The 21,953-nt window shown below is 43.3% G+C and overlaps 3 protein-coding genes across 5 annotated transcripts; 2 read left to right on the forward strand and 1 right to left on the reverse strand.

Annotated features, from left to right (window-relative positions):
* The first annotated feature begins 63 nt into the window (after positions 1-63).
* LOC116850150 (putative aldehyde dehydrogenase family 7 member A1 homolog) lies at positions 64-3,895 on the forward strand. The gene is made up of 9 exons (XM_032828099.1): positions 64-377; positions 560-776; positions 879-1,066; positions 1,146-1,345; positions 1,826-1,941; positions 2,016-2,144; positions 2,255-2,364; positions 2,437-2,697; positions 3,174-3,895. Exons 1-9 carry the CDS (start codon positions 222-224, stop codon positions 3,384-3,386), a joined length of 1,590 nt encoding a protein of 529 aa, XP_032683990.1. The 5' UTR covers positions 64-221; the 3' UTR covers positions 3,387-3,895.
* On the reverse strand, positions 2,666-6,033 carry LOC116850167 (methyltransferase-like protein 5). The gene is given in 5 exon segments (XM_032828132.1): positions 2,666-3,704; positions 4,144-4,521; positions 4,687-4,834; positions 4,931-5,055; positions 5,135-6,033. Coding segments are annotated over 5 exon segments (975 nt in total). The 5' UTR covers positions 5,163-6,033; the 3' UTR covers positions 2,666-3,408.
* LOC116850155 (lissencephaly-1 homolog) lies at positions 5,995-21,551 on the forward strand. 3 transcript variants are annotated; one of them, XM_032828106.1, is made up of 7 exons: positions 5,995-6,133; positions 10,503-10,648; positions 17,254-17,407; positions 17,590-17,796; positions 17,893-18,303; positions 18,471-18,819; positions 19,291-21,551. In XM_032828106.1, exons 2-7 carry the CDS (start codon positions 10,611-10,613, stop codon positions 19,362-19,364), a joined length of 1,233 nt encoding a protein of 410 aa, XP_032683997.1. In that variant the 5' UTR covers positions 5,995-6,133; positions 10,503-10,610; the 3' UTR covers positions 19,365-21,551. The 3 variants fall into 3 exon arrangements, with proteins under 3 accessions (XP_032683997.1, XP_032683998.1, XP_032683999.1); XM_032828107.1 differs by lacking the exon at positions 5,995-6,133 and adding an exon at positions 8,497-8,515; XM_032828108.1 differs by lacking the exon at positions 5,995-6,133 and adding an exon at positions 16,117-17,122.
* The last annotated feature ends 402 nt before the right edge of the window (positions 21,552-21,953 follow it).

Below are 21,953 nucleotides of genomic sequence, written 5' to 3' on the forward strand. Positions count from 1 at the left end.
GTTTATGATTTACTAGAGATTCAAGCAAGGTCGTTCAAGTAGTCGCCTACCATTTATAGCATATCAGTCTTGTTTAGCTTAGATATACTTTTTCTCCAGATATTCTCGCGTTATCTTTATTATTATCACATTTCGTCCCTCTCTTACGATAAATAGAGCCATCCTGATAACCCAAGCTGTTTATTACAACCGGCGACGTGAACAGTAGCAAACGATTGGTTATGGCGAGTCTATTGCTGAGGAAGACTCCCTGCGTTTCCCAGTTCCAGATGGCGAGGCACTTGGTGACCGATCCGAAGTACGGATTTTTGAAGGAATTAGGCATCACCGCCGTAAATCCTGGACTTTACGATGGAAAGTGGGGTGGATCTGGCGAGGTACACGATGTTGATTTCTCCTTATCGTTATTGATAACGAATAGATAATTGTGGAAGCTGAAGAGAATCATAAAACATTGTAAATCACATTACAATGTAATAGTATATAACAAATGTAACGAAAATAGCAATAATATGGTAACAACTATAATCTGTATTACAATATTAATCATTTTGTGCAGGTGATAGAGTCGATATCGCCCGCAACCGGCAAAGTGATCGCGAAGATTCGCCAGTCCACGCCGCAAGAAGCCAGCAATGCTATCACGGAAGCGCGCAAAGCTTGGTCACAATGGGCATCCATCCCGGCGCCAGCGAGAGGAGAGATTGTACGGCAAATAGGAGACGAACTCAGAAAAAACCTGAAGCCATTGGGACGTTTAGTATCGTTGGAAATGGGTAAGTTATTTCAATGTGCATCGAAATTTCGCTTGCAACATTATCGCAATCGATCCGCCTACTTGAAGGCCATTTACTTATAATTAATACGTCGTGTTACAGGGAAGATACTACCGGAGGGCATAGGCGAAGTCCAGGAATTCATCGACATATGCGATTACGCGGTCGGACTGTCGCGTATGTTACCCGGCAGCATATTCCCTTCAGAGAGGAAAGACCACGCGCTGCTGGAGAAATGGAATCCCTTGGGTGTAGTCGGCATTATCTCTGCATTTAACTTCCCCATAGCAGTGAGTGCGACTTCAAGATGTTTGATCATCGTTTTAGCATGAGTAATTTCTTTCATTTCAATTCGTGTTTTTTCCACAGGTGTACGGTTGGAACACTGCCATTGCAATGGTCTGCGGTAACGCTATCGTCTGGAAAGGTGCCTTGACCACGCCTTTAGTAGCCATCGCAACCACGAAGATAATTGTGGACGTCTTGGAACGCAACGGCATCCCAGGTTCCGTCGCGTCATTGGTGTCAGGTGGGCCAGATGTCGGAGAGACTTTGGTGAATGATAAACGGTCAGTTTCAGACCCGTATTAATAATTATTACTTGAAACTTGTTCCACGTGAGATAATCAGATTCGAATTTAAAGTCTGAGTTTTTCTACTTGAATCACATAATATATACAACATTACATTTGCATAATCGCAACTCAATTAAAAGATTCACATCTAACTTTCAATTCAAATCTGAGTATCTCATCTGAGACAAATAATAACTATTAATACACGTTTCTAATTTGTATAATTTTTGTCGCGTTATAATATAAAAAGGTACTAACGCCTGAACATTTTTATTGTTTTGATCTTTAAATGCTCTCAAGCAGACATATGTAATACATGTGTATGTATATTTTTTAAAACTTGAAACTTTTATTTGAAGAACAAAACACTAAGAATGCTCAGTATCATGTATCCGGGCATTGATACATTTACTTTACTATACTACGTATATAATAAATATACGGCTGAACTTATGACCGGTTACACATTACCAGGATACCTCTGGTTTCATTTACCGGAAGCACGAACGTGGGGAGACAAGTGGCTGTTAAAGTCCAACAAAGATTCGGAAAGTCCTTGCTGGAACTCGGTGGTAACAACGCGTTAATAGGTACGTGTCGTCATTATGAAATAATTCTTTCCATTGTCCGCATGTCACATTTGCGTTTATGCTTCCATCAACAGTTGCGCAAGATGCAGATTTGGAAATGGCAGTGAGAGCGGCTGTCTTCTCATGCGTTGGAACAGCTGGACAAAGATGCACCACAACCAGAAGATTGATATTACACCAAAAGATAAAACAGGAATTTTTAGGTACTCAATTCCACAAACGTAAATCAAGGATATTAAGAAACAGAAATCCTTAGTGAAATTAAAGACACGCATAGAACAAAACGTATATAAAGCTACATGCAAATTTTTAGGGAAACTAAAGGCGGCATATAAGAGTATCCTGGGACGAATTGGAGACCCATTGGACGACGGTGTGCTGTATGGGCCGTTGCACAATCAAAAAGCGGTTGATGAGTACCAGGTAGATGCACAACAGTGGTCAGAATTGTCACGTTATACACATCGTCGTTTAAACAAAATTCTCTCACTGTAGGCGGCAATAAAAAAAGCCGTGGAGGCCGGTGGCACGATAGAGTTCGGTGGAAAACAAGTAGAGCGGCCCGGTTATTACGTGGAGCCGACCATCATCTCGGGTCTACCAGCCGACGCCGAGGTGGTGCAACAGGAGACCTTTGCTCCGATCGTCTACATCTTGGAGGCTAATTCTCTGGAAGAAGCCATCAATCTCAACAACGGCGTGGAACAAGGATTGAGCAGTAGTCTTTTTACTAAAAGTATCGGAAATGTATTTCAGGTAAAACTAATGTTATAATCAACAACGCGCTTAAGATAATACGCTTTGTGAGTGTGTTCTATTGAATAGTGGATATGCACAGTCTCGAAAAAAAAAAAAAAAAAACCGAAAATTTTAAAAGTGGAACATCGTCCCAAAGTCGCAATTTCGAAAACTGAACACAGGGACGACTCTTAAAATAGTGAAAGCATGAAGTTATCAATAACTTGCCATATAACTTTGTGGGAGAACTTTATGCCTTCAATATTTCGAGGGATTCCCTGTGCTCAGTTTTTGGATTTGTGACTTTTCGGGACAATAGTATGCTTTTAATATTTCAGAAAAATTGCATTTCGATTGTCCTAGTATTCAGTTTTCGGGATTGTGATTTTTCGGAACATTGTCCCACTTCTCTAATTTCGGGATTCTGATTTTTCGGAATTATGCATGTCCACTGACCGAATTCTCATGAAATTCTTGCTGTCTGCATCGTACAGTGGATCGGCCCTCACGGATCGGATTGCGGGATAGTCAACGTCAACATCGGCACCAGCGGCGCCGAGATAGGCGGTGCGTTTGGCGGCGAGAAGGCCACGGGCGGTGGTCGAGAAAGCGGAAGCGACGCATGGAAGCATTACATGCGACGCGCGACAATCACGATCAATCATGGGAACGAACTACCCTTAGCTCAGGGCATCAAGTTCGAATAGATAGATCTGGCGTTCGAGTAAATCAACGGTTTAACTCGAATCGTATAAAATCCACCTCGATGTCGACGGAGGCTTTTTTGTGAAATTTATAGGCTCTCGGTAGATCGTATCTGAGTTCGGCCACTACTGTTCCCTTCGCGCCGAGCTGCGCCGCTCTCGAGAGAACATAATCACGCGTACTGCTTTTGTGCAGCGAATAAACTACGCTGGACGAGAGTCGAATCGCCACCTCTAGAAATTTCATGTCGATACCGGCGTTGTTTTTAGTGCCAAACGGTGGATTCATTATGACTGTGTCGAAATATTTCTCGAATTTTCCTGCAACGTAAGATTCCACATATTCGTTTGTACTTTTCATAAATACAGTAAATCATATAATGAGAATGATATGTGTGTATACAAAATGAAGTATGTAACTGAAACCACTTCGTAAAGAACTACTTTGTTTTGGAACGATTGATTGTTACATATAAAATACAATAAATCAGATAGAAGTCGTTTAAAAATTATGTTGTTTAACATGGCTAAATTTGTTTTAACATTACCTGCAACTTTCGTTATAGAATAAAAATTTAAAAACCTTGAAAACTACAAGCAACAAAAAATATTTGAATAATGTATTGCATGATCTTATTTGAATTATGCAATATATATTCATTTGAATCAACTTTCGTTAAAATCAATATTTACAGCATTATAAGTAATTCCACAGTTGCATGCTTCACCTTGTATATATAATATATATTGACAAATATACCTGGTAAATATTGCAGTATATCACACTGCACGATTTCGACATAGAGTTCTATGTCTTTGCAGTTAACATTGTGTATGTCAATCGCATCTGAATCTATTTCAAATCCAATTACATACTCGGCACCAAGCATTTTTGCACCCAATGACAGTACACCACATCCAGAACCTAAGTCCGCTGTGCTTTTACCTTCTATATCATTGAACTGTGATTGTGCAGTATATAACATATGTGAGGCGATATGTGCGCTAGTGGCATACTGCTCGAGTGAAACTTTTGGCTTTTCGAAGACCTCCAGCTGTTGAAGATAATCTTCTAATTGACGAAGTCGAAGAGCAGCCATTATCTCTGTTTGTTTGAACTATTGATAGAGTCTCCAGACTATTGGCCACACGCACAATCTCTAAGAGAATCTTATCCAACAAATATTTATAAAAATTATTTAATTCTTATTGGATAAGATTTCCATTAACATTACTTATATACAGTCTTCAAAATTTGTTTATACAAGTTTTAATTATTTCACAGTCAAGATAAGTCATTTACTGTCAAATCTTGGGAGGACTGGTAATATCAGATTTCCAAAAGAAGAATCCTGTGTCACAAAATAACCTGATGAGGCAGCATGTGCATTATGTAAAGCAGCTCGTTGAGATGCACTCATTGCTATACCATCGTTAGATTGTGTTGTAGGCTATGAAAGAAATACATACCAACAAAATGAAGCAAAAATGGAAAGAATGTTATACATATATCCAGTTAAATACAATTTAGCTGAAATTATACATACTACACTTGATACAGAGCCAGTTGACGAGACAGCTAAGGATGAAGTCAAACTTGGTGCAACTCCTTGCTTCAAGAGCATCTGCTTTTTCAATTGCAGTTCTTCCAAGATCTTCCTATTTTGTAATTCTACAAGCACTCAACTTTAACTTTGATATACATAATACACCAATGTGAGGAATTCTGTATACATTCGTATCAAGATTACCTCTCGAATTCGATTGTGAAAAAGCCATCAAATTTACATGCGTGGTTCAACTTGAAATAGGCTTAAGATTTCCGTGATAAACGAAATATCTTTAATTAAAAATATATCGTTAACCTCCTTAATAGTAAATTTTGTTCACAATTTGTTGAAAAATCTTCAGTGAATGAGACAAAGAAGTCCTAATATTACACTGCCATAAAGCCAGGCGTATCTTAATGATATATTAACTGATATTTAAAAAAAAATAGACGTGTTTATTTTCTCGTAGAAACAAGCAAGGTTTATAACCTTTTACATTTATAGCACACTTGATTACAGAAAGTGGAGCTAAAAAGAGCAGATAATGTCCCTAGAGTATTCAGGTGCGTGTGATACATCTAATGTTATAAAATATTAAATCAATCTGTCATATAATAAAGTGAAAATTTCATGAAATTTATCTCCTTTAAACATTACATTTATACTTAATACCCAAAGTAAATACTGTAATTATCTTATAATTTAATTTTTTTCTATATACTTGAATAATAATTAGCAATATTTTACATTGCAGTTTATATTGTCTACATGGAAAAATATACTGTATATACATGACGTAGATAATACGTAAATAATCCGCGTAGACATAATAATTTTAAAATTTACGGCATTGTCACTTGTTTGAAGATAGTCACGGATTGAAACGACAGCAATACGCAGTTTTTCGAACGATACGAATATTCTTTTCACCATTCGTAGTTCTGGAGACTAGCGTCAGATGTCGCACGGGGTCGCGCAAACGCCGCGAATTACACGCCAATCCGGAGGATGCGCGAGCAACGGCGCGGCTAGGCCGGGCGACGCGCATGCGCCGGAAATGCGCAGACGCCACCTCGCGGGGCCAGTCCAATCGCAGAAGTGATCCCGAGGAGTTGCTCGATAGTCGCGGCCGCCCGGTTTTCACGCGATTTTTCGCCGTTACTCAGGGCATCCTCGTTGCTGCTGCTCCCTGAAACAGACGTGAGTATCCACGAAGGGGTTCGCCGTGGCGGAACGACCGGACGATGTCGTAGTTGCGCCGGCTGCTCGACGTTCGCGAGACAACGCGGCGCGAGAAAGCCGAGCGACTTCGCACAGACGGTCGCGCTGACGGGTTCTGGGCAAAGATGGCCGTGCGTGATTTACAACAAACGGTTGAACGGCGCGCTCTCTTCGCGACTCGAGTCGCGCGCGTTGTCCCTACGTGACGTCGTCCGCGTCTCATCCGCTGCCTCGGGTACGTCCGTGTGTGCCTCGTTTCCCGGTGTCCGTATCGGTCTTCTCGGGTGAACGCGCACGTCGCGGCTGCGAGGGAGTCCAGCATGCCCAGTCTCCGCGAACGTATACGCGCATCGCACGTCACCGAACACGAATTGATTTTTTCGCGAGCGACCGCAACCTGCTCGGTTTGACGCGGTGCGCTTCTCGTACGGCTCCACCTCGTCGATCCTAGGCGCCACGCGCATCTTTTGGCGTACTTTCGGGTCGACGTACGGCGTCCTTGTCTTATTCGGCGACTTGCGCTCGCGGTACGCGATAAGACGGTCTTCACGTTGACAGATTGTCTCGATGCCGCACAATCAGCTGTCACCGAGCTGTTTTTCTCTCTCTCTCCCTCTCTCTCTCTTTTTTTCTCTCTCCTACTTTTGTCCGTCGATCGAGGACATGCGAGCGAGTCCGAGACCTCCAGAGACGTTCAGCACCACGATCGATCACCCGTGCCCTTTTATCGTCACCCCTTTTGCCAATTAGCGCGCACTCTGGGGGATGCTGCTATCGCGTCGCTTTCCTCCCCGCCGACAATGGCATTCCGCATTCCTTCGCTCAAGGGAAAGCGGCCCTTTCTCAGGATATCGTGTCGGTTTTCTGTGAGTGTCTTCGTACCTGAGGTCAGCATCGTAAGTTTCAACCATCTCCAGGGGTGGTTGATGCTTTCGACGCGCCGGTCAATGCTTTCTTGAGATTACGCTGGTCTCACTGAGTCATTGCCGCGTCGGTGTGTGTATGTGTGTGTATGCACTTGTTATAACATCGCTTCACTTCACTCCATCTCTCAGAAGTCATTCATGCTGCACTAAGAAAAAGTACTTGACATTCACATTTGTGGGATGTAAAGTTTATTTCTGTAAAATTATATATAAATGTAATATTCTGTAAAAAACTTACCCCACAAATAAATTTTCAGGTACTCTTTTCTCAGTTGTTTTCTCTTGATCTCAACTTTTCTTGTTGAATCATTTGCTTACAGGTATATAACTGATACCGACGACGAGTTTTCGTCACGGATAGAGACTCACCGGAGTCGATACGGGAGAAACGTGTCCGAGCTAACTTGACATGTATTCTCCGTTCTCGATAGAAGGACGATTGTACAAAACGTTATTGTCAGCTCCTCAGCTCTCACTTCCGTGTTTTGTTCTATCTCGCTCACACACTGCGGCTGTGCCAAAAACGCTGGTCTTGCCCAATTGCGCTTCGCCGTGGCGATTTGCATCCGCGTTACATCCTCGGGCAAACGAATCGTAGGTAGGTTCGTGACGGTCACAATTAGATCGCGATACCTCGGGGATAAGATAAACGATAAGACCTCAGATATTGTCGAGTTTCGCGCGCGTTAATTAACTTGGAGTGTCGTTCGCATTGATTCAGCGCCACACGAAGTCGCAACGCGTGTCGTGTCGCGATGCTCTTCGCGGCGAATCGTGGGATAGAAAGTGTGCGGTCTCTAAAAGTCGTTCTCCTGACTCGCTCGAGGGTCGGTCGACCGATGATCAGGTTCGCGGGCAGTCTGAAACACCAAACATCGAAGAAAAGTTTGATCTTATCAAACAACCACGTCGTGAGTCTTTTCTAAGCAACTTCTTTTTGTTGGGCAACCACGTGGCTTTATCAAGAAAAAGAGAGAGAGAAAAAGGCAAGGCGAGATTTTAAGGATCCTCACAATTCCAAAAACTCCATCATTCATCATATCTTCTTTTTCTTTTGTCTTTTTTCTTTCGTTCGTTTTCGGACACACAATCCTTTCCTGCTTCCTCTTTTCATGTATTTTCCAGCTCCCTTAACTGATCATCGATCCTGCGGCCGGCGAATGACGAATCCTCGCGTGTCACCTACGTAAGCTGATTAGCTTAGAAAAGCGAAGCCACAGGTAGATCGAAGCGTGCGTCGCGGGGTCAGGAAAGTCACCAGGCAGTCACTCACCTGGACCGATGATCCCGGAAACGTTGACTGTTACGGAACGTGTACCAACGATCGCGAGACCAATCAACGACTTGTAGAGAGCCGAGCTAACTGATAAGAATTTATAGCTGCGCGCGTCGTGAGTTTTAACTTGTATAATTGTGTCGCGGATCTTCACTAAACGTGAGTATCTGTGAAGCGTTTAACCACTCGCATAAAAAAATACACAAAAAACGAAGTACATAAAAAAAGTGAATGAGAAATGATCCCAATGCATTTACGTCAAACGTGCAAAAAAGCTTGACATAACAAATTTACGCGTGTTTGTGCCTCGAATCATATATACATACATTATATTTTTACTTGTTGCGTACTATATGTCATATTTATTGTATGTCTTAAAGCCCTTTCCGAAGGCAGGCGCATGTGATAGCTCTCGCGAAGGTCTCGTACTTTCAGCCGAGGACCTGTGACCATTTGAGATTGAATGGACGGACGAAACACTGCGAGGAATTCCCTGTTGTTTTCCGCGGCAGCACGCTGCGTTATCGTGTGCAAGGACATCGCGTCTTGAATTATACACTTCTCATTTATGCGTGAATTCATGACGTGTGTGCGATACTTTCAACTGCCCGCAGCGCGTGTGCGTTTACGCGGCCGTGCAGGCCGACAGTTCCAGTTCTTTCTTTTTCAACAAAGTATCGTACTTTCCGATGACTAATAAGTATCGCGTGTGTATCATTGCACTCGCGCGCTGTGTTCCATTCATGCCTCGGACACGCGGCCGCGACGCGGAATACACGTACCCGCCGCACATCATCATTCCATTATCGCATTATTGCATTTGCGCTCTCATCTGCCGCATTTAATCGCTCCCTGTAACTTTGTGCATTGAATTATTGCTCGATAAGTCGGCGCAGATTCCTCGCTCGCTCCCGCCCGGTGCAGAGCCCTTCCCCACGGCCACTTCAATCACATAGTATCGCACTTTTTAACGTTATACGACCGTGTCGAGGTAGAAGGAGGCCGGTATGAATATTTAAATGCACCGCAAGGCGAAAATATACGCGGCCGCTGGCGGGGTGGGCGTGCTGTGCCGGTTTATCGATCACGGCGCATCGTCGCGATAACCATCGCCATCGTGAGGCAGCGTCGCGACGACGCTGCGCCGACGCTCCGTGTGCGCCTTTACGATTGTCAAGGTCCTTCCTCCTGATTGTTTCCTTCTCCAGGCTAATGTTTTCGTCACACCCGCAATAACAGCCCGCGTTCCATAAATGTATTAATATTCTAAAAAGAGATTCATGTCTCGCTGTGTCGGCTCTATCAGCAGCGTGGAATAAACCACGGAATTTTATACATATATATGTACATACATACATACATACACATATATCGATTGCGTTTAATACTCACTTTATAAACGCGTAGATTTCAAATTTGATCTCTGCTGTTTTGGAATTGCAAGACGACGCGTAGCGGCTGGTATATCATTTATGCAGATAGACATGTCGTGTGACGCGTTCATATCAAGCTATTGAATTTACTGTGACTGCGTACCCGTAAAAAACTTTGCATTACCCACGTCGGTGTTGTGATTTCGAGCTTCACTTTTTACTGCCTTTCCCTTTCGCGTACTCTTCGTGCGGCGAAAAGTGCTATCGATCCCGGCGAAATCGCGCTTCAGACCTAAGCTCGTCGCCACAAAACGGCCGGCTTTCGTGCTCGCGACGAAAGCTCTCTCGCAAGTGATGCCGCGAGCAAGCGACACTGATTCCGCGAGCGAGCGACCTGCATCGGGTTTCTCCGACGATGGAAAGTAAAATAAACCACGACATTGATTTCAGGCGTATTGTACGCGCGCGTTATATTATCTCGCGGAAACAATTCGGCACGCTCGACTCTCGTGCGAGAGTTCCGGCCGCCTTTGCTTTTCTTTCCCGCGATACAGACAAATATGCGCGAGCAACGCACATCCGAGTGAGAGAAAATCAGCGGATACGATTGATACAGTCTATCTGTTAATATTTTATCGATGTTACATTAATAATGTATAGCTGATGCAATATTGATGAACAAATGTGTTCACACAATTGATAATATCTCAGCGGAGAGTTTATATTAAGTGTATTTATCATGTATAACTGACGTAATATTTCTTTTGTCGCAGGCAATGTCGATGGCAGGACAGTGAGTAGTCATTGAGAGGTGACTGGAAGTTCTAGTCGCGCTCCACGGAATCACCATCGAGGTATCAGCGAGGTCACACACGAGGATCATGAAAATGGTGCTGTCTCAACGTCAGAGGGAGGAGTTGTAAGTTGACTCTTCGCTCAATAATTCTCCCACGACTCGCTATTATTCCTATTTGCATGTCACGATGCATCTTTTCTCCTTCACGTCGCTTTTAACAGATGCTGGCTTCTCCTATTCTCTTTTACAGTTGGAAATACCGCTTTTCTCTCTCTCTCTCTCTCTCTCTCTCTCTCTCTCTCGCTCGCTCGCTCGCTTTCTTCCCACCCGACTTTCATAGGGGTGGCACGCGAATGCGTGCAGTCAGAGAACGGATCAATCGAGGAAATACACAAGGTTTCCCTCACCATCTCGCCGCCGCCAACGCCAAAGTTTCCAAGTTTAGCTTTTCTGCGGCTCTCGATCTTCGTTTTACCTGTGAGAAATCGTGGAGAACTACTTGGAAAATTTTCATCGCGAACGCACTCATTATCGCATTGTCGCAATTTTCTGAGCCACCTTGGCATCCTTAGGCCAGCATTGAGCATTGAGCTACAATGAGCTACAATGAGAACTGTGTAATTAGTTCGTTACATATTCTGCATAATCGTGGGCGCAACGGTATGCGGGTGCCCGTTCTATGGCGGTCGCTCTTGAATTTTCTCATACCTCCAGCCTTCGATTTCACACGGAGAGGCACGGCTGGCTGCTAAAGGCTTTGACGTATACATGAGTCACTCGAGACGTGCGAATAACGATCTCCGCGAGCCGAGGGTTCTCCTCAGCTCACGGGAGTGCTCGTGTGACTGTTTCCTGTGTTCGGACGCTGTCGTGCGTATACGAATCGAACAGCGCCGGTCGCTGTCATTATCTCGCTATGTCCCAATTCATGCTTATCTTCCGATGGAACGTACCACGTTCGTGCGCGACAGTGGTCATTTCTCTTCCCTCTCTCGTCCCCGACAGCCCGATAAAGTATTAAGACATCAGGGTCTCGCCTTCCCTGACCGCACGATCTCGATACGTCCGACATATGTTTAGAATAATTGCCGGACATTCAGTGTACAAATATTCATTCATTTCAATACAACATACAATGGAGAATTTGTGAGTTTATACACAAGACGTTATTGGAATTCCTCGATACTTTGAGTGCTCTTCTCCACGAGTTAAATACCGCGATTCCCACGAAATCTCGTTTTGGATCAAGCCAGTGTACGTATCTCGCTCTTCGATTATTCAAGGGACCGTATATAATTGATTCGCCGGCGCGTTTTACCTTTTTCCCGCATGTAGACGACAACGACGACGCGTTGAACGGGGACACCGGCATCGATTGTATCCTCGATCTATGCCGCTTAATTTCCTATGACGCAAAATCGCTCGTGGATCGTTCCTGCCAGGGCGCGTCATCGTGGGGGTGTCGGCGAGGAGGGTGTCTGTCGAGCACGCGCGAACTGCGGATCGATAACTTGCACGGAATGAAACGACGGTGGCGGCGGCGGTGGTGGTGGAGGAGGAGGAGGACCCGGAGCAACCCTTGGAGTGAAGGGAGAAAGAGAATGGGATTGAAGAGAGAGAGGGAGAGAGAAAGAGAGAGGTGGAAAGAGAAAATGAGAGAGGGAGAGCCGTAGCCCTCTCCGACTGGAAGGAGAGTCTCTCATCGATCAGCACAGGTGTCCCATTGCATCCATGTTATTTTCTCCAGTCCTCAGGGCTTACACACGTGTAACTTTTGGCAAACAAGCCAGGGCGTGCGACTTCCGGACTTCCTGTAAATTGAGACGGGATTGAGGGGAATGGCGAATTAGAATCGTCGAGAAAAACTTTTGGATGAAACCTTGTTAATAAGAGAACTTATGTCACGGTGATCCATAACTTTTTCAGTCCGGAAGACTGATATTGAGATTGATCGAACGAATAATCAGATGATACACACAAAAAAATATATATTGCGTTCGAATAAATTTTATTGCAGATACTTCATAAACTTACATATTCGCAATATTTATCACAAGATTTTGTTAAAAACATCAAATTTATTCCAGATATATTTTGAATCCTAGCAAGTTTAACATTTTTATCAAGAATATTAAATTAAAAGAAAAATTCGATTAGCTTAGTATACAGAGTCGAACCATTTTTTTCTTCGATAAAGTTTTCTAATATGTAAAGAGCCGTTCGAAATTGTAAAGAGGACAAATTCTTCTTTGAAGTGATAATGATAATGAAGTCTACCTAAGTTTGTGACGAACATATTTTATGAGACTTACTAAGAAAATCTTTTATGCTGAAGATAACCATTACTCAAAAGAAGAAAAGTGAACTGAGTGTAATAGTTTTTCTTAGCGGTAGAATCATATTTTTCTGTGTGTATACGAATGGGAAATATCGTAGTTTCGACGTTGTAACTTCAGTAACAGTAAATATGAATGAAAATGTTTGGAGGCGCAGCGTTCACGATACTTTTCATTGCTAGCGATTTATCCGCACATTGTTTTATGTGTATGCGTAACTGAGATTGAACTCTGTTTTAACGGAAGGCTTGCAATTGCAGACGAGAAAAAAAACGTCTCGACATAGGCTGAGAGCGTGTTCGCTCTCGTGAGGCTTGAACGTAATAGATACAGTGAGGCCAGGCGGTTTCACGGTGATGTCAGCGTCCGTTTTATGTGCAAAGGGCCAGACGGATGAATTACCTACCGTTTCCCGCCTTCTTCAGGTGTCCGTTTTCATGCAGATCACTTCGGATCCCGGAACGAGGATAATCGCCTTAGAACTCCTTCGATTCCGCACATTCTTCGACGACTCGCTACATGTTCCTCGCATAATTCATCGCACACTGCAACGCGCGAAAGAGGGAAAAAATGCACCTCTACTAAAGTTCTATTGTACCGTTATATTCGCTGCTGCTGCTGCTGCTGCTGCTGTTGCTGCTGTTACTTCTCCTTCCGACCTTTGTATACGAGCATCTCTCGTCGTATCTCGGTGGCGCGATCTTCTAGTCTCTTGCTCGACTATCATTCTATCTTTAATTTATGTAACGAACGAAGAAAGGAGAGGCGATAGATAAGAGCTACGCGGAGCACAGTTGATTGCTGCAGGTGTTTCTCGCATTTGTTATGTACTACTTGTGTTTGAGAAACATCGACGTGCATCACAGACACACGCTGTTTAATTCCGGGATGTACTCTGCTTGATAGAGTTACTTCTCTTCCTCGACCTTCTTGACACTCTTTGCAAGCGCATTACCTCCGATGAAATGCATTCTCGGATATTTATCGTACGCGCGTTCCGCACGAGTGATACAAACGCATTCCCGTTTCTCTCATGATGTCGTAGGAACTCGCGTAGGATGTCGCGAGTAGATCACCGGCGATTATGTATTCTCGTGAGTACGGGGCGAGAGAAAATATTTCCGCGCGAGAAAGTAAATATCCTCGGACTCGTGACAACGTAATTTGCAAATCGACTGAGAATATACAAATATCACGAGTCCGCTAAGTGAAATACTCGACTCTCTAACAAAGCGAATTCCAACGGTGGCTCTACACCTTGGCGGCTTTGGAATAAATTAAACCCTGCTCTCTCGTCCGCGTATCGATCATCAGCATTGCCGGCGAATTTCGAATGCCATAACTTTCGCATGGCTGCGCGAGAGCTGCCCCCGCGGGCGACGTCTCCGCGCCAAGAAACGATGATACGCTATTAAATATTGCGCGCAATAACTCTCCTCTTCGCGGTAGAGTGATTCGTCGTAACGAGATTATGCATCGTGTCTCTTCTTCGTTAATCAAATTCGTACAAATCGATATTAAATTCCACGATATTTAAGTCTCCATTCGAATCATTTCGTCCTGACGGTCTAGCTTTTAATCTCTTCAATCCAAATCTTTTCTTGTTTGTCTTTATAATTAATTGTTTAGATGTTATAATTAATTGTTATAATTAATTGTTCATTCATTGTTTAGATTGCGTCTTTGTTGAGAAATGCGTGCAATCAAATGTTTAACAGCAGGCAGTCTCTTGAGCGATATCTTTACAGTCTTTGAACTAAATTTTTTTCGTATATATCAAAGAATAGATTGGTAAAACATTTGAGATCCCCGCCGCGTCACTATAGTGGCTTCACGAATCGTATGACAACTTTTCTTTCAAGTTGACTTCTTATTCAATCGTGCAGAAACTTTTTTTGTATTAAAAATCATAAAAAATCAAATTTATTTTTGGGAAAATTATATAAAATATAATATGATAATAAAAGTTTTTATATCTCAAGTTTTTCTTTTTACTGACTCGTGTGGAAAAAGTGGATAATAATAATAGTAATAATAAAATAATAAATAAGAATTGCAGTGATATTTCACAAAATTGCTGCTACGCGCAATCACTATATGGCTTCCCGGATTGTAAGGGTTAAAGAATGCAATTCCTCCTCGAAGAGTTTTCCAACGCATTTCGTATCCAATAGGAGAATTTATTTCTTTAGTAATTCTCAGGAAACGCATTTTCCTACGGGATGTGCGTTACGCAAAACTCCTTAAAGAGAAGCATCGCAACTTTTAACCATCTGACTGATCTCAGCTTTATCTATCTTAGGAGATGAGTGATTCTCGACGATCAATTGTTCAGATCACACTCGAGTGCTCGATTCTTCAGGTCGCCAGTCCGTCATTTTCCATCGCGCGTTCTCGCGCGAGCTCGATGAATCGGCAGGAATGTTCGAGGGACGACAGGTGAGTGCCTTCCGCACTCACGGAGACAATGATCCCTGCCTCCCTACCTCCTTGAACTATTCTTCTCCACTTGTACAGAGCGCGGTACACCTGCCGCCGCGCAGCAGGCGTCATTGTGCGTGCGCGATATGAAGTTTCTCACCGCGATGTGCTTCTTACGAATCGCCTCTCTGTCATTATCCGCATTTGTGATTCCCTCTGAATTTTCCGCGAATCACGCGCGTAATTAGCCGCGCGCACAAATTACGATATTACAGCGCTCGCTAAGACCCCGCATTTATGGCGTTCTAAGCTCATTATACTCTGACTGCAATTAGCGACGGATAAATCTCATTAGTTGCCGATGGGAATCTCCAGCGTTTCACGAAGAACGTTATGAAATTATTGATACGCCGGTGTTCTCTTTCTGTGACGCTCGAAATTGTTCACCGCTCGCCTGAGCTATTGGGGTTTGTGTTACACGCTCGTTTACTATTGATCATGTGGAATTTCATGGCGGGTGAACCCTTAATTTACCATGCTAGCAGCTAACATATAATCGAGATTGACTCTTGCAAAAATCGGAATGTTTTCATAACTTACGTCTCACTAACGGCGTCGCACGAATTGCATTATTACAAACATTCTCTTCTACTGAAATTTTCATTGAAGACTCTGGGCAGTTTGTGAGTTATGAATTACAGAGATTTCTTTGGAATTTTTTTACCAAGAAATTGTAAGACACATTTCTAACTGTTCATTTCTAACTTTATTATATCTTGAGAAAGTTACATGATTTTTTTCTTAATTGGAACTCTTATATTAATTGAGTTGCAGGGCGCGGTGCAATACGCTCGTGTCCTGCTGGTATGCACGATACAGCCGCTTGTAGTGATCTGAAACAGAAAAGCGAACAAGATTCTTATGTTATATGAGGGTTGCTATCGCTTGAACTAGGATCATCAGACTGAACCAAGATTTGACAAAATAACAGGATCGAAAAACAAGTTAAGCGGATCATAATTTGTTAGGAGATGCAATTTTGCGTGTATCAGGTTGCGTGTGATTTAATTCAATGCAAGGTGTATTAATTTGTACGAGTGATCTTTATCTTTGGCATGCTCGATGATATATTTCAGTATTCTCAGTTTCAGTCCCGCGTTTCCCAGAGAAGTGTTCAGTCCTGCCGTAGAATCAGAGTGCGAAGAATGAGTTTGTTCATTAAAATGAATGAATTCAGAGCATACACCGAGGCGGAAGTAAATAGAGGGAAAGAATCGTCAACGCGTGGTGCAGCGAACGGTACCGCTTTCCGCTCAGGCGAGAAATAGCTTCGCGCTTCTCTCCTCTTTCTTTTTCCGTGATACACCTGCGATGTAGAATCGCTTATGCTCTTGTGTGCCACGCGGCGGCGAGTTGTTGCAAAACAACGAGAATCAGTCGGCGGTGCAAGCGCGGCACAAACCGTAGCGATAATAATTCGCTATCACGGGGAGAGTCAGGTGAATAGAGACGGACGGACGGACGGACGACCGACCGACCGACCGACCGACCGACTAGCGAGGCCTTTCACCCTGGCACAAGTTTGCCCGACTTTCAATCTCTTTCCCACGTATCCGACAACCTGCGGCCTCCTCGTTCTCCTCCTCCTCCTTCTCCTCCTCCTCCTCCTCCTCCTCCGCTCATTGTATCGGTACGCGGGCATAGCATTTTATCTTTATCTACGTCATAAACAGACGGCGATCAGTCGGCCGACCACCAACGCGAAACAATTGGAGATTAAAGCTATCGTACAACACACGTTGCTCGCACTCCCCCTCGCAATCTCCCGCAGCCGTACCTGGTGAGAAAATGAGTACCGATGAGGAACACTTACGTCGAAAGTAAAGTTCGACGAGTTTCTCTCACGTATGCGTAGAAAATTCATATAATTAATGCTACTTCTCATAAGAGCACGTTTCTACATGCTTTCAGAAATAAGGCGATCGCGGATTACCTTAGCACCAATGGCTATCAAGATGCACTGGAGGCATTTAAAAAGGAAGCCGACATGCCGGGGGAGGTGGAGAGGAAATACGGGGGTCTCCTTGAGAAGAAATGGACCTCGGTCATACGATTGCAGAAGAAAGTACGAGTCCCTTCCTTTCCTTATTATACAGTTCGAGAAAAGTTTTTTCGATTGCATGCGCAGAAAAGATTCTATATATTCTCTCTACATATATATATATATATATATATATATATATATATATTCTCTATATTAATTCAAGTCTCTTCTCGAATTCACTCAAGAAATATTCTTTCCCGCAGGTAATGGAACTAGAGTCCAAACTCTCCGAGGCGGAGAAGGAATTTATAGAAGGCGCACCGACGCGCGGCAAGCGATCGCCGTCCGAATGGATACCGAGGCCGCCGGAAAAGTACAGTCTGACTGGACACAGAGCCCCCATCAATAGAGTTATTTTCCATCCGGTTTTTAGTCTTATAGTATCCGCCAGTGAAGATGCTACCATTAAGGTGAGGTTCCAACGAGCGTTTTACTAGCCAGCGACGTTCTGGCGCTCAGAATACGGCTCGAGTTCCTCACATTCACGTCGCTCGTCCCTTATTCAGGTGTGGGACTTTGAGAGTGGCGAATTCGAGAGAACGCTGAAAGGCCACACCGACAGCGTGCAAGACGTCGCGTTCGATGTCTCGGGCAAGCTGCTCGTCTCTTGCAGCGCGGACATGTCCATCAAGCTGTGGGACTTCCACCAGTCGTTCGCTTGCGTGAAAACCATGCATGGCCACGATCACAACGTCAACTCCGTCGCGTTTGTGCCACAGGGTGATTTCGTAGTAAGCGCCTCTAGGGATAAAACCATCAAGATCTGGGAGGTGGCGACGGGATACTGCGTGAAGACGCTCGTGGGGCACAGGGAGTGGGTAAGAATGGCGCGAGTCAGCCCGTGTGGCGAGCTCATCGCCAGCTGCTCAAACGATCAGACTGTTCGTGTGTGGCACGTAGCGACGAAGGAGACCAAGGTAATTCAACGAGGCAGTTCTTTTCGTAGAAAAGCATAGCATACGATTACATTTGTTCAGAGAAGTTCCTTATTGAAAAAAAGCATTTTGTTTGAACACGCACTAAGTCAGAATTCCGCGACAATCCCACGATTGTTCTTAATGCAAAACCGTTGATCGATCACCAGGTCGAGTTCAGAGATCACGATCACGTGGTGGAGTGCATCGCATGGGCACCGGAGAGCGCAAGAGCGTCGATCAACGCGGCGGCCGGAGCGGACAACAAAGGTGCGCACGAAGGACCCTTCCTCGCGTCTGGTTCTCGAGACAAGATGATTCGCGTGTGGGACGTCGGCGCCGGGGTGTGCCTCTTTACCCTCGTCGGACACGACAATTGGGTACGATGCATCGTCTTCCATCCTGGCGGCAAGTTTATCGTCAGCGCGTCCGACGATAAAACGCTGCGAGTCTGGGACACGCGCAACAAACGAGTGATGAAGACCCTCGAAGCGCACGTTCATTTTTGCACCTCTGTCGGTTTGTATCTTTCGCTTCCTTTCAGTTCTAATCAAATATCTCTATGGGATTTTCGACAATAAACCGTTATTAGTGGATCAGAGAAGTCAGAAGCGAGTTGTAAGGGAGCCACTGATGTATCATAAGACAATAACAAGTCAGTAATTAGTGATTGCATGACCAAATTCTATTTCTTACGGGTTAAAAGTTATAATTATCTTGTAACTGACCGATCAAAGAGCAATATAATGAATGAATCCGTCAGTTTTATCGAGAGAACTGACCAGAACTGGCTGAGAATTGTCTTTCTTTTAATTGACTGAAATATCGTGACGCAACGATCTACTATGACTCATTGTATGATGACTTCTGACTTACTATCAGTGTGAGATATGAGCGACGACTAACGGCTTATTGTTGAAAGTCCATATCTCTTTAATTTCGTTAAAACGCTAGTAGCCGATTTATTTACTTATAATGCACGCACTGTAGATTTCCACAAGAGCCATCCTTACGTGGTCACCGGGAGCGTCGATCAAACGGTGAAGATTTGGGAGTGCCGCTAGTCACCGAATTTTAGATTTTCTGTCAGACGTCGTGTGGAAAAGAACGGACGTAAAGAAGAAAAAAAAGAAGAAAAAAAGGAGAAAAAAAGAAACGAGAAAAGACGAACGCGCGTCCATTTTTGATGGAATCGGCCGAACGAGTAAGCTGCTACAAAAGCTATCGTATACATGCTATTAATATTATTATTATTATATATAAAGAAAAACACATAAACACGTATGATTAAGAGCTCTTTAATTAATTTATAATAAAGTATAATTAGAGTAATTATTATAATATTATAAACATCGTTTTACGGCAATGAACTGCACTAAAAATCGAGGAGAGTGAATCGAGAGAGACGGTCAATAATATAAGGATCAAACGATCGAGAGGACGCTCACGAGTTCTCGTTACGACCTACGGCTACGTGGGGTTATCAATGCCATATACAATTATACAAGAGTTATAATTCCTTTTAGACAGTTGTGCAATCGTAGGCATTATTCTGTACATATACGTGTCTTCGCGCAGCGTGAAATTCGACGAGTCGATGATCGATGTACGAGCCGCCGTTTGATTTTCTCTTCTCGCCCGCTTGTTACTCGCTAATATGTCCGTTGAACTATCAGTTACCAGCTGTCACACACGAGCAAAGAGAGAAAGAAGATCGTCCTCCTCGATTATGATCTTGTGCGAATGAGACGTGTCGAATCTCTTTTAACTTGTCGACGGTGGCGAAAATTTCGGCTGTGGCGTCACCCTCCGCGGTAACCGGTAATTCGTTGTCAATATATCTTTGCGCGCTCTCCTCGAGAGTTCTTGAGAGAATAAAGAAGAACAGAACGCTGCTCCTTCTTCACTCATATGTATATATATTATGTGTATATGTATATATACACATAAATAAATATATATATGTATTTGAACATATACACACCGAAACACGAAGTACACACACGATACACACACGTATTAGACGCGCAGAGCGTCTTTGTGCAAAGTACCGAGTGTCAATGATCGTCTAATATCGGCTCACGTGTACTCTTGATAAGTATTGAGTTGTCACACCTATTGTCGCATTAATGAAGAAATTCGTTTCGTGGGACACGTAACGCGTAGCTCGTAAACGAATAAAGATGACGAGTAAGAAAGACGAGATAACGATGCAAAAACTGTCGCAGTCGAAAACGGGAAAACTCTCGTTACATGCCTGTGTAGCGGACTCTGTCGAAAGAACGTGTCCCTTGGCTAAGATGTGTATAAATTCCATTATATTACATATATTTATGTATAATCGAATCTCGTGGAGCCCGTAAGATGTCGATCGTAATTTGTTCGTAAAGGACTCGCAAGCATACACACGTGGTATTTGATAATTCAATTTTTGTCTTTGAGAAATGTAAACTTTGAGAAGCGAGAGAGAGAGATCACTCTTAAAATAAAAAAACGAGGTTTAAAATAAAAAGAAAGCGTGCTCAAACGAATAATTACGAGAATGGAAGATAGGTTTCTCGCCACGTACTTGGCGTCCAATCACCGTGCATTATTAATAATAACGATATATATATATATATATATATATAACAATAGGCACAGCCGAACATATATATATATATATATATAGAGAGAGAGAGAGAGAGAGAAAGAATGCAACATTGTGAAATTTAAGGCATTCGAGCGATAAGCTGGTGAAAGATTCGCGCGTAAACTGTAACGCATATTACATGTACGGAAGTTTTAGAGCGCATTAGTTCATTGCGTGGGTTCCAAGAGAGTTACTAGTTGTACTTTTTAGTTCTAACTACTATTTAGCGGTAGCGCAGACATAAAATGTAGACGATAGAAAAAAGCATAAGGGAATAAACTGAAAGAGACACGAGAGTAATTAACGGTTGATCGACACACACGACCACGAGACACGTCCGATCTTCAAGGCATCGATCAGAGAAATTATTATTATTACCTTTGCATACGTGCGAAAAGAAAGAAAGAGAAAACATGCAAATCATTAATCGACAAAACGCGCTTGACTAAGGGTGATCTTTTCAAAATGGTACACTCACTGTCTGCTATCTTTTTTTCCTACTGTTTCTCCCTCTCGTTCAGCTTTCAGCCAAGTAAGAAAACGATCCCTCCCCTGAGATACCCCTCACTTAATGTGGTACTAAATTATTTTGATGAATAATAAACAGAGTTGTCACTGAGTCGTGTGATCGTTATGCTATATACATCACCTATGATTCACACATCGCTTCTCAGAGCAGCGTAATCTCTCTTTCTCTACGTTTTGCCGGTCTCGTCGTTTTTAATTAATTCGTAAAATTGGTTGCGAATGCGCAATTATTTTCCGTTGCCCGCGAGCTAGAATTTTCGTAGTCTCTTGATTGAGAGAGCAGCAGTAGGCTTAAGTCTCTAAAAACTCTGCAAGTACGTATTAATCTACATGCATGACAGTATTTTATAGTACGATTAGGGCAAGAGCTAGCAATATAGTATTGTAAGTGAGAACGCATTACCAAACACCTATTGTGCGTGTTTATATTACGTAGATGATGTAATAAAAGTTATGTTATTTGTCGCCTTTCATAAATTCGTCACGATGGCTT

Source organism: Odontomachus brunneus, unplaced genomic scaffold (genome assembly GCF_010583005.1).
Source record: "Odontomachus brunneus isolate Ranch 3 - 2012 unplaced genomic scaffold, Obru_v1 Obru_scaffold_134, whole genome shotgun sequence".
In the NCBI taxonomy this organism is placed as follows: domain Eukaryota; kingdom Metazoa; phylum Arthropoda; class Insecta; order Hymenoptera; family Formicidae; genus Odontomachus; species Odontomachus brunneus.